Genomic DNA, 12,193 nt, shown 5'->3' on the forward strand with positions numbered 1-12,193 from the left:
ACAAGAGAAAAGGACCTTGATCATGGTGAGGTTGGAATAGAACAGGCCTGTGGGCGGGACAATGTGGAGATTAAGGAAGAGGAAGTGTTCGATCTTCTTAAAAACATCACTGTGGTATGATGTATCCTGGGGCCAGATGCAATATACCCCAGGCTGCTGTTGGAAGGGAGGGAAGAGATAACTGGGGCAGTAGCTATGATCGTTCAGTCCTCTTTGGACGCAGAGGAGGTGCTGGAGGATTGGAGAATGGCAAATGTAGTCCTTTGTTTAAAAAAGGTAACAGGAAGAATCCTGGGAATTATAGACCAGTGAGACTTACGTCAGTGGGGTGTAAACTAATGGAGAGGATTCTGAAGGATAGGATCTATGAGCATTTGGAGAAGTCCAGTCTACTCACGGACAGTCAGCAGGGCTTTGTGAAGGGAAGGTCGTGCCTCACAAGCCTAATTGAGTTTTTTGAAGAGGTAACAAAAAAAATTGATGAGGGTCGGGCAGTACATGTGGTCAACATGGATTTTAACAAGGCATTTGACAAAGTCCCCCATGAGAGACTTCTCCAGTAAGACTTGGCCGTGTGTATAAAACATTGGCTTGCAGTAAGATAGCAGAGAATTGTAGTGGAAGGAAAGTATTCTGCCTGGAGGTCGGTGACTAGTGGAGGGGCCGCAGGGATCTGTTCTGGGACCCCTGCTCTGTGATTTTCATAAATGACCTGGATGAAGAAGCGGAAGGATGGGTCAGTAAGTTTGTGGATGATACAAAAGTTGGAGGAATCGTGGATGGAACTGAAGGTTGTCAAAGGTTACAAGAGGATATAGACAGGATGCAGAGAGGGGTGGAAAAGTCGCACATGGAGTTCAATCTGGATAAGATTGAGGTGATACATTTTGGAAGGACAAACCAGAAGGCTGAGTACAGGGTTAATGGTCAGTAACTTAAGAGTGTGGATGAACAGAGGGACCTTGGGGTCCAAATCTATACATCCCTCAAGGTCGCCGCACAAGTTGATAGGAGAGTTAAGAAGGCCTATGGGATGCTGGGCTTCATTAACAGGGGGATTGAGTTCAGGAGTTGAGAGATCATGTTACAACTCTACAAATCTCTGATGAGACCACACTTAGAGTATTGTGTTCAGTTCTGGTCGTCTCATTATGGGAAGGAATTGGAAGCTGTGGAGAGAGGGCAGAGGAGATTTACCAGAATGTTGTCTGGATTGGGAAACTAGTCTTATGAGGCAAGGTTAGCAGAGCTGGGATTTTTCCCTTTGGAGCATAGAAGGATGAGAGGAGACTTGATAGAGGTTTACAGGATTCTGAGAGGGATAGATATGGTGGACGGCCAGCACCTGTTTCCCAGGGCAGGATCAGCAAACACCAAAGGACGTGTGTACAAAGTGAAGGGAGGGAAGTTTAGGGGAGACAACAGGGGGTAAGTTTTTTTTTTTTTTACACAGTGAGTTGTGGGGGCCTGGAATGCCTTGCCAGGGATGGTGGTGAAGGCTGGAACATTAGGGACATTTAAAAGACTCTTAGGCAGGCACATGGATGGAGGAAAAATAGAGGGTTACAGGATTGGGAGGGTTTAGTACTTTTTTATGGGTCGGCACAACATCAAGGGCCAAAGGGCCTATGTTCTATGTTATCCCATCCATGTACCTGTCCAAATTCTTCTTTAATGTTAAAATTAAACCCACATTCACCTCCTCAGCTGGCAGCTTATTCCACACCCCCACCACTCTCTGTGTGAAGAAGTTTCTTCTCATGTTCCCTCTAAACTTTTCCCCTATCACCCTTAACCCATGTCCTCTGGTTTGTATCTCACCTGCCCTCAGTGGAATAAGCCGACCTACATTTACCCCTCATAATTTTGAAACCTTGATCAAATCTCCCCTCATTCTTCTGCACCCCATTCCTGAAGTTGGGGCAACATCCTAGTAAATCTTCTCTGCACTCTTTCTATCTTATTGATATCTTTCTTGTGACCAAAACTGCACACAATCCTCCACATTACTTTTTTAAAAGTGTGAAGTGCTTCATTTTGGAAAGAATAATCAAAATTGGACATATGCAGTAAACGGGAGGGCATTGAAGAATGGAAAAGAACAGAAAAGATCTAGGAATAACGGTTCATCGTTCTTTGAAGGTGGAATCTCATGTGGACAGAGTGGTGAAGAGGCTTTTGGTATGCTGGCCTTTATAAATCAAAGCATAGAATATAGGAGTTGGGAAGTGATGTTGAGACTGTTCAAGGCATCAGTGAAGCCAAATTTAGAATACTGTGTGGAGTTCTGGTCACCGAATTATAGGAAGGATATCAGCAAGGTAGAGAGAGAGTGCAGAGAAGATTTACACAAATGCTGCCTGGATTTCAGTATCTAGATTACAAAGAAAGATTCAGCAGATTAGGTCTTTATTCATTGGAGTGTAGAAGGTTGAGGGAGGATTTGATAGAGGTATTTAAAATCATGAGGGGATAGATAAAGTAGATATGAATAGGTTCTTTCCCTTAAGGGTAGGGGAGATTCAAACAAGAGGTCACGAGTTAAGAGTTGGGGGGGGGGCAAAAGATTAGAAGTAACATGAGAGGGAACTTCTTCACTCAGAGAGTAGTGGCAGTGGAATGACCTTCCAGAGGAGATGATTGCAGCAAAGTCAATTTTGTGATTTAAGGAAAAGTTAGATAGGTGCATGAATTGGGGGGGATTGAAGAGTTTTGGGCAGAGTATGAGCCCAGGGAAGATCACTTAGATCGATACAGACTAGAGGGGCCAAGATGTCTTGTTTCTGTACTGTAATTATTATATGGTTAGATATTAGAACTATAAAAGGCTAATTCGGCCCAAAAAGTCTGTGCCACCTAATTATCCTACAACCCCTGTATGTTTCGAATGGTTGGAGGAAACCGGAGCCTCTGGGGAAAACCCACACCGAAACGGGGAGAATGTACAAACTCCTTACAGACAGTGCAGGACTCGAAACCAGGTCCCGATCGTTGGCTCTGTGATAACATTGCGCTAACTGCTACACCAATCATGCCACAGTGTGTCAGAAAGTTTGATCCAATTTCCCACATGATCATTGATATAGATGACAAACAACAATGGACCCAGCACCAATCCCTGAGGCACAGCACTAGTCACAGGCCTCCAGTCTGAGGACCAACCATCCACTACTACTCTCTGGCTTCTCCCATAACACCAATGCTGAATCTATTTTCCTACCTCACCATGAATACCGAGTGAGTGAACCTTCCTGACTAACCTCCCGTGTGGGACCTTACTAAATTTCATCAACTTTTCTGGTAACTTCCTTGAAAATCTTTTATAAAATTTGTAAACAAGACCTTCCACATGCAAAGCCATGTTGACTATGCACAATCATTTCCTAACTATCCAAATCTTGTATATCAAATTCTTAGAAAACCTTCCAATAATTTACCTTCTACTGGCCTGTCATTTTCTGGGTTATTTTTAGAGCCTTTCTTAAACAATGAAACAACATGAGCAACCCTCCAATTCTCTTGTACCACACCCATGGCTAAGGACATTTTAAATATACTTGCCAGAGCCCCTACAATTTCAACACTAGCCTCCCTCAAGGATCAAGGTAATAAATAACTTGTCAGACCCTGGGGATTTATCCTCCCTTATTTACTTTAAGAATGGAAGAACTGCTCCAGTATTACATCATCTACTCAATATTTGGAAGAAGATTCATGTAGAAAGAAATAAAACAAATTATCAATTGCCAAAACTAATATTGACGCAAAACAAGTTACTCCCTTTTACAATAGATAACCTTTCCTTTAGAGAATGGGAGAAAAAAGGGATTAAAAGAATAGAAAATTGTTTTTCAGGAAATAGATTCTTATCCTTTGAACAAATGAAAGATAAATACAATATAACTCAAGATACAGCGCTGGCATATTACCAGTTGAGATCCTACTTGAAGGATAAATTAGGAAGCAGTTTGAGTTTGCCAGAGGGAAGTAACTTTGAATATGTGATTACAGATACAATGATAATCAAAAGATTTATAACAAATATGTATATTAAACTGCAAGAAAAGGAGAATGAGGAAACAAATGGTAAAACTAAACAAAAATGGGAACAAGATTTAAATATAAAGATAAAAAAGGAAACATGGGAGAAGTTATGCTCTGGAACGATGAGAAATACAATAAATACGAGGTTACGTATGATACAATATAATTGGTTACACAGGCTATACATTACACCTCAAAAGTTAAATAAATGGGACCCAACAGTATCTGATAGATGTTTTCGATGTAAAAAAGAAATGGGAACAACAATTCATGCAATCTGGACATGTGAGAAAGTAGAAAAATTTTGGGAAGATCTAAACCAAATATTAAATAAAATTACAGAAAACAATATACCAAAGAATCCAGAGATCTTCCTTCTAAGTAACATAAAAAACAAAGAATTTGGAATTGATTTGGAGGATGCTCAAAAAAGATTTGTTAAGATAGCTCTAGCCGTAGCAAAAAAATGTATTATGTCAACCTGGAAATTGGAAGATAATTTGAAAATACAACAATGGTATATAGAAATGAATAAATGTATTCCATTAGAAAAAATAACATATAGTTTAAGAAATAATATTGAAATATTCGAACAAATATGGGAGCCTTACATTAAACACAATAGCGAAAACCTACCGGGGACAATCATTACCTAAGTTAACGGAAGGAAAAGGAAATGAAAAGAATGGACTCAGTTGAATTTCTGGTGTATTTTTATTGAATGACAACATTGTCTGACTGGTTTAATGTATCCTAGATTTTATGCTTTAAATGGACGGGAGGGGGGAGGTAGGGAGGGTGGGATGGGAGGAGGGAGGGGGGGGGAAGAAAATGGCACTGTATATGTGTGAAAAGGAAAAAGTGTGTATCATGGTTAATGCGATTTATGGTGTGAAAAATAAAAAATTTAAAAAAAAAGAATGGAACAACTGAGGGTTTTAGGGAACTGACAGAAGGGGAGCACAGATCAGACAGGGTGTAGTTAAGTCAGAGATTGACAGGTATCTGAATGGTCATGTTTTTAAAGGTTATTGGAAGAAGGCAGGGGTCTGAGACTGATTGGGCTCATGCTGGAATAGCGGGGCAGATTTGATGTGCTAAATAGCCTACTTCTGCTCCTATTCAGCCCATGATGTTGTGCCAACCTGTGTAAAGCTCCTCCAAGACAATCCCAACCCCAGAAGCATGTCTTTTTTGTACATCCATGTGCCTATCATTAAATGTCCCTTATTCTACCAGCCTCCACCATCACTGCCGGGACTCAGGATTCTGAGAAAACAAAATACCTCTGACATCGCCCCTAAATTTTCCTCCACTCACATGGAACAGATGTCCTCTGGTATTTGCTATTTTTGCCTTGGGTCAAAAGTGCCAGCTGTCCACCCTATCTATGCCTCTCATAATCTTGTAGACTTCTATTAAGTCTCCTCTCATCCGTTGTTAATCTAAAAAGAAAACCTTTGCTCTGTCAACCTTGTGTGTTTTTAAGGTGTTTCCAAAATTTTAATTTGGTTACTTTTGAGAAGTACACACACATTCCACTAATATTTCCTCTCATCACCGACCCTCAGGATTTTTAGGATGCTTACTTCCTGTTCTGATAAAAACACAATGAAATGCTGGAGGAACTCAGCCGCTCTTTCACTGTCCATTGGAGACAACGATATGCAGTATCGCTGATGTTTCGAGCCTGAGCCCTTCTTCAAGGAATAAGCAAAAAGCAGGAGAGGTCAGAATAGAGTCAGTGTTGGCTGGGGAAGGAATCCTGACCAACAAGAGGTGTTAATTGGATATGATAAGGGGAGAGGTGAGAATTGATTTTGGTTCTGTGAAAGGGAGATAGACAGAACTGCAGAAGGCAACGGGGCCGGTCGAGTTCCTCCAGTATTTTGGTTTTTTTTAACTACAAACACAGCGTCTGCAGTCTTCTGTGTTTCCCTTCATGCTCTAAACAGATTATGGCTAATTGAGATGAGATCTTTGATGCAGTGATAGACAGGTGTTAGGGAAGGAGTTGAAATGATATCTGCAGGCTCCCAAAGGACATGTTTCCACATCAAGACCTTGGACTGTGGATATAAAACTAGGTAGAAAGTAGTGCTGGGAGGATGTTTATCGAATGACAATGTCATACGAGTGCAGAGGGCATCCCCGGGATCACCGCTGAGACCTCTGCTTACTGTACCTTGGTGAGGGTCTTTTGAGCTGGTGAACCATGAATCCCAGATTTCAGGAGATGGAGTGCCAGAGAGATAGCATCTAATGGTCAGGCGTAAAAGCAGAGATCTGGGGGTAGAAAGAGATACAATGTGTTGATTTATTGAAGACATGACCTTCAGCCCCGAGTCTGCACTGACCAGCACCCACCATTTACTCTAATTTGATTAGGAACAGGGCCAGAGTTGGGGTGATTGGGACAAACCTGTCTGATTTTATCCAGTTCCGTGGCTGTCACATCTTAGGAAAGATAAGAACTTGTACCAGAAGACATATATTTAAGGCGAGTGGTGGGAAGTTTAAGGGAAACGTCAGAGGTGGGAATTTTGCACAATGAATGGTGATGGAGGCTGGTACACGAGGGCATTTAAGAAACTCTTAGATAGGCACATGGATGTTAGAAACATGATGTGTTATGAGGGTGGGGAGGGAAGGGATGGACTGATCGTGAAGCACAGCTCAGAATTGTTGGAGTAAAAGGGTGTGGGTGGAGCAAGGGTAGGGGAACAGGGATGGATTGATCGTGGAGTAGGTTTATATCAGCACATTGTGCTCCAAAGGGTCTGTGCTGAGCTGCACTGTTCTATTCGGGGAGATCCAGGGACAAAGGACTCCGGTTCTATGGACAGAGTACAAAAGCCAAGGTGATTCTCCTTGGACCAGCAGAGATGAGTGGAGATGTGATGGGGGAGGGGGGGTGGGTGGGGGGGAGGTGTTCAACATTGCATAGAGAAATCACTGGAAGCTTCTGGGCTGGGGAGGTTTGGTGAAGAGGAGAAATAATTTCCAACAAGGTGGTCTGGAGAGGGCTTCACTGTTCATGATGGAGTCATCCATGGACTGCCGGCCTCTTTTGAGCTGAGACCCTGTGTTGCTGTGAGAACCTTCTCAGCCTCTCCGGTTCCTGCCCCACTGGGATTTACTGAGCAGGAACACTCCTGGTGTCCACCTACTCAGCCAAAAAGCCCCAGCCTGTCTTTGGCTCCCCTTCCCAACCACCACAGTGCAGCGGTGAATCAGGTGGGCTGCCCACAGCTAACCCTTTGCTGGTTGATTCTTGTCCAGAGCCAGGTTCAGAGTGCCAGCCAGTGGTTGAAACCATTCGCCATTCCCTGACGTGTCACGGCACCTATGATGGAGATGGCCAGCAGTTCCGATCCTTCCAGTCTGCCCAGGTCAGCTTCATGGCAACATGCACGCCGTGTCACGAGATGATGCTGTGTCCCCGCTTCACCCGACTGATGACCGTGCTGGCCCTCCCTGCAATAACCTGGGACACCCTGACTACCATATACATGCCCCGACTGCTGGCTTGGCTGGCCACATTTCCCACCCACCTGTTAAGCAGGCCCACCCTCCTCGCCAAAGCCCTTGTTTATGCTACAGCTGAACTCTACCAAAAGGTGAAGGGACGATTCCTGTCCTCTCCCACTCACCCCCATTACCTGTTCTCGGTGGCTGATATCGGCAAGGTCCTGCGAGCCCTCCTGTTGATGTATCCTCCCAGTGTTGACACCTTGAAGCTCAGTGAGAATAGAGTGTCCAAGCTTGAGGCTCCGTTAATTGTCACCCAAATGGTGGTGGGTCTGTGGCAGCATGAGTCGATGAGGACCTTCTCCGACTGCTTGGAGACAGAGGAAGACCGGACCGCTCTGTCCTTGATCCTGCAGACCGTTGCTCACACATACTTCTCCACACATAACGTACAAGTTCTTTTCAACCAGTCACTCTTGCGAAGAATCATTGAACCCCAAGCTTTAGCTAGCCAATCAGATCCACTGGCATGTGACCAGGTCAACCTACCAATCTCCATGGAAATGCAGGATGCAGATGTACAGGGAGAGGTATCCCACATGGAAGACCACCTGAGCCAAGACCCCAAGGGCCCATTGCCTGTGAAGCTGTCAGGAGCAGACTCTGGAGCCCTTATCCCAGAAACACCAGGTCCCCGAGAGCCTTCTGATGCTGAGCTTCTGTTGAGGGTGCATCTCAGTGACGAGTCATACACAACCAGCAGACCTCACGTCACCATTCAACCACCTGCCTCACAGCTGAGTGATTCCAAGGAGGACCTAGGCATGGTGGAAGGTAAAGTGCACTACAGGAGCCAGAAACCCCTGCTGCCACTTCACCTGCTCTACACAGAGAAAGCCCTGAGGGACCTGATCTTCTGCAAGGGGGTAATACGTCCAGACAACAGGCAGCAGATGAACTCTCCCTGGTGGAACCCATACAGTGAGGTCAGCTACGAGAGCCTGGCACAGCAGCTCAGACAAGTGGTCCTGAAGCTGAACCACCACAAGGGCACCAACCACCAGGTCATTTTCTTCAAGGAGGCTGTGCATCACTTTGCTCGCATCTCCCGGGTCCTGAGCATACCCGGAGCTCACTGCGCCCTGGTGTCCTCCACTCACTGCACAGGCCGTAAAACACTGGTCAGACTAGCTGCCTACCTCTCCCTGGCCACAGTCTTTGAGCTGCGTGGTCAAATGTCCAGACCAAAGGTGGCCAGCATCTTCAAGCAGGCCAGCAAGCAGGCAGGGATCGAAGGAAGATGCACCATCATCATGGTCCATAGTGGTGTGGGGCAAGAAACCTTACAGGAGCTCTTCAGTGTGATGGCAGAGGGGAGATTTCCTGGGCTGTACTCCACTGCAGAACTCACCCTACTGGCCAAGCAGTTCACTTCCAGCAGTAACCTGGTGTGGAACGGAAAGGAAGAACAGGCTTTGCAGAGGTAGGTTGTAGTCGTCACTGCCAGCTCTTCACCCCTCTGACCTTGGACTCAGCCCTCTGCTTTCCCAGTAAGCCCTCACTGTGCCCTCCTCAGCTCCTCACAGCACATCTTTCCTCAGGACTGCTCACAAAGCCATCTCCACCACTGCATCTCAGAACATGTCATCCCAAAACTTGGACTTTAACCACCTGTCCAGTTCAATTCTCTGAGATCTCCCACTTACCCAGTATCCCATCCCTTCCTTCCCATAGGAAGAGGCCTTTTGGCCCATAAAGACCCAATGCTGGCTCTCTGAAAGACTCTTCCATGTCTCCCACGCCTGCAATCAGACCACAGGAGAGTCCTACCCACTGGTCCCTGTGTCTGTGCAGAACACAATGTGCAAATAAAACTCAGACTCTGCTCATTGCACCACACAGATATCCCCCCCCCCACCATCCCCTTTACATTCGATGGTATGTAAAACCTCTGAAACGCCACTATTGCATCTGCTAGACCCACTGCTCCTGGCAGCTTGTTCCAGGCATCTCTGTGTAAAAGATATGCCCCACACATCTCTCTTAAAATGCCCCCCCCCCTCTTACCTTAAACACATGCCCACCACTTCCATCCTGGGGAAAAGGTTTGACTTCCCAACTTATCAAAGCTTCTCATGGTGTTACAAACCTTTGTCAGCTCTTCTCTCTTCCCTTCCCATTCTCTCTCCCTCCCCTGCTTCCCTCCTTCTCCTCCCTTGTTCCTCTCCCCCTCTCTCCCACCCCCTCTCCTCACCCTCCACTCCCCTCCTCCTTTCCCCATTTCTCTCCCTCTTCCCTGTTTCTCACCCTCCCTCACTCACAATCCTCCTCTTCCCCATTCCTTTTCCTCCACTCTCCCTCCTCCATTACCCCATTCCTCTCCCTCCTCCCCTTCTCTCCCCGTTCCTCTCCCTAACCTCCCCCTCTTCCCCTCCTTCCTCCTCCCCTCCTTCCTCCTCCCCTTCACTCCCTCCCCTCACCATTCTTCTACCTCCCATTCCCCTCCCCATTTCTCCCTCCCCTCTCCTCTCCCTCACCCACTGATCCCCTCCCCATCCCCCTCTCCTCTTCATCCACTCCCTCCCCATCCCTGTTCCTCCCCTCTGCTCCCTTCCCCCCTCTCCCTTGTTCTCTCTCTTCCCTCCCCTCCCACTCTCTCCATTCCTCATCCTCCCCTCTCCTCTTTTCCTCTCCCTTTGCTCTTCCCGCACCCATACTCTCTCTGTGTCTCCAGGTTTTTCCTGGCAGTGAAGAAGGCCCTCCATGTGGTGCTGCTGTGGTCTATCAGTGACAGTGAGCTGTTGGACAGGTGGACAGGACTCCCACACTTCCTGGGAGCGATGGGTTATGTCGATATGTGGCAGCAATGGAACCAGCAGGCTTTCATGGACATGGTGACCTCACACCTGGGCATTGGAAACCTCTCCACCCTGACCAGGACTACCGGTCAGTCACAGCCTCAGCCCCCGGGCATGTCGAAATGGTCTGGGAGGGTGTGAAGGGTGAGGGATGCGAGGAGCGGGAGGTGTGAGGCGTGCGGCTAACGGGATCTCCCTTAAACTCTTCCCCTCACCTTGCACATATCCCCCTGTGTGTGATACTTTTACCCTGGGGCCAAGATTCTGACTGCCCACCCTGATGTTGCCTCTCATGGTTTTATAAACCTTCCCTCAACCTCCGACACTCCAGAGAAAACAACCTGTCTGTCTGGCCTCTCCCCATAACCCAGCCCCTCTAAACCAGACAACACCCTAGTGAACCTCTTCTTTCCCCGTAACCCATTCCCTCTAAACCAAGCAACACCCTGGTGAAACTTTTCTCTCCCCATAACCCATCCCCTCAAAACCAAGCAGCACCCTGGTGAAACTCTTCTCTCCCCATAACCCATCCGCTCTAAACCAGGCAACATCCTGGTGAACCTCTTCTCTCCCCTTTCCAAAGCCCCCACATCCTTCCTGTAATGGGGCTACCAGAATTACACACAGTATTCCACGTGCAGCCTAACCACAGTTTATATCACTGCAACCTGACCTCCTCACTTTTACACTCAATGCCCCACCCAATGAAGCCCAGCAGACAACACGCCTTCTTCACTGTCGTATCTATTTATGTGGCCACTTTAAATGAATTTTGTACCTGGATCCCAAATCCCGCTGCACATCAGTACACTTAAGACCCCTCCCATTAAATGTGGACTTAGCAGAGAAGGGAAGTGAGTACAGTCACAATTTCAAGGGAGAAATTGTTTAGAAATTTGATTGGTCTAAGGGTGGATAAGTCTCCCAGATCAGATGGATCGTACCTTCAGGTCCTGAAAGAGGGAGTAATAGAGATTGAGGAGGCATTGGAAATTATCTTTCAGGAATCAATGGATTCTGGCCTTGTCCCAGACGACTGGAAAATCATAAATATCACCCCATAATTCAAGAAGGGAGGGAGGCAACAGAAAAGAAATGATAGGCCAGTTAGCCTAAGTGGTCTTATACTCTCTTTAGTAATAAAACCATAAGACAGAGGAGCAGAATTAGGCCATTTGGCCCATCGAGACTGCACCACAATTCCATCATGGCTCATTTACTCTCCTTTTCAAACCCATTCTCCTGCCTTTTCCCTGCAACTTTTAATTCCTTTCTTCATCTACTGTACCTCCGCCTTAAATGTCCCCAATAACATGGGTTCCACGGCTGTCCGCAGTGAGGAATTCCACACATTCATCCCCTCTGTGTGAATAAATCCCTCTTCATCTCTGGTCCAAAGGGACATGTCTGTATCCTGAGGCTGTGCCCTCTTGTCCCAGACTCCCCCACCACAGGAAACATCCTCTCCATGTCCACCCTATCCAATCGAGATCCCCCCTCATTCTTCTGAAGTGCAGTGAGTAGAGTCCTTGAGCCATCGAATGCTCCTCATGTGATCATCCTTTCATTCCAGGGACCTTCGAGTGAACTGCCTCTCGACCCTCTCCAATAGAAACGCATCCTCCCTGACATAAGGAGCCAAAAACTGCTCTGACCAGTGCCTTATATAGCTTCATGTTATATTATCCTCTTCATTTCCTTTCTTTTTAAAATATTTTTTAACAAAAACCATTTACACAAGGTAAACTAATAAATAACAAAAATTATATCATATATATAGTGGAGTTTTTCGAGGAGGCTACCAAGAAGGTAGATGAAGG

General features: G+C 46.2%; 1 protein-coding gene across 5 annotated transcripts in view; it reads left to right on the forward strand.

Moving 5' to 3' along the window:
* The window catches only part of LOC138739703 (dynein heavy chain domain-containing protein 1), a 194,564-nt gene that overhangs the window by 81,749 nt on the left and 100,622 nt on the right, over positions 1–12,193 (forward strand). For all 5 annotated transcript variants that reach the window (XR_011342368.1, XR_011342369.1, XM_069892290.1 and 2 more), the window contains exons 26-27: positions 7,327–8,998; positions 10,250–10,461. Coding sequence is in view for 3 of the 5 variants with exons in the window: in XM_069892290.1 (XP_069748391.1) it covers positions 7,327–8,998; positions 10,250–10,461 (1,884 nt within the window). In the remaining 2 variants the exon portion in view is untranslated. The remainder of the gene's footprint in view (positions 1–7,326; positions 8,999–10,249; positions 10,462–12,193) is intronic.

Source organism: Narcine bancroftii, chromosome 7, assembly GCF_036971445.1.
Source record: "Narcine bancroftii isolate sNarBan1 chromosome 7, sNarBan1.hap1, whole genome shotgun sequence".
In the NCBI taxonomy this organism is placed as follows: domain Eukaryota; kingdom Metazoa; phylum Chordata; class Chondrichthyes; order Torpediniformes; family Narcinidae; genus Narcine; species Narcine bancroftii.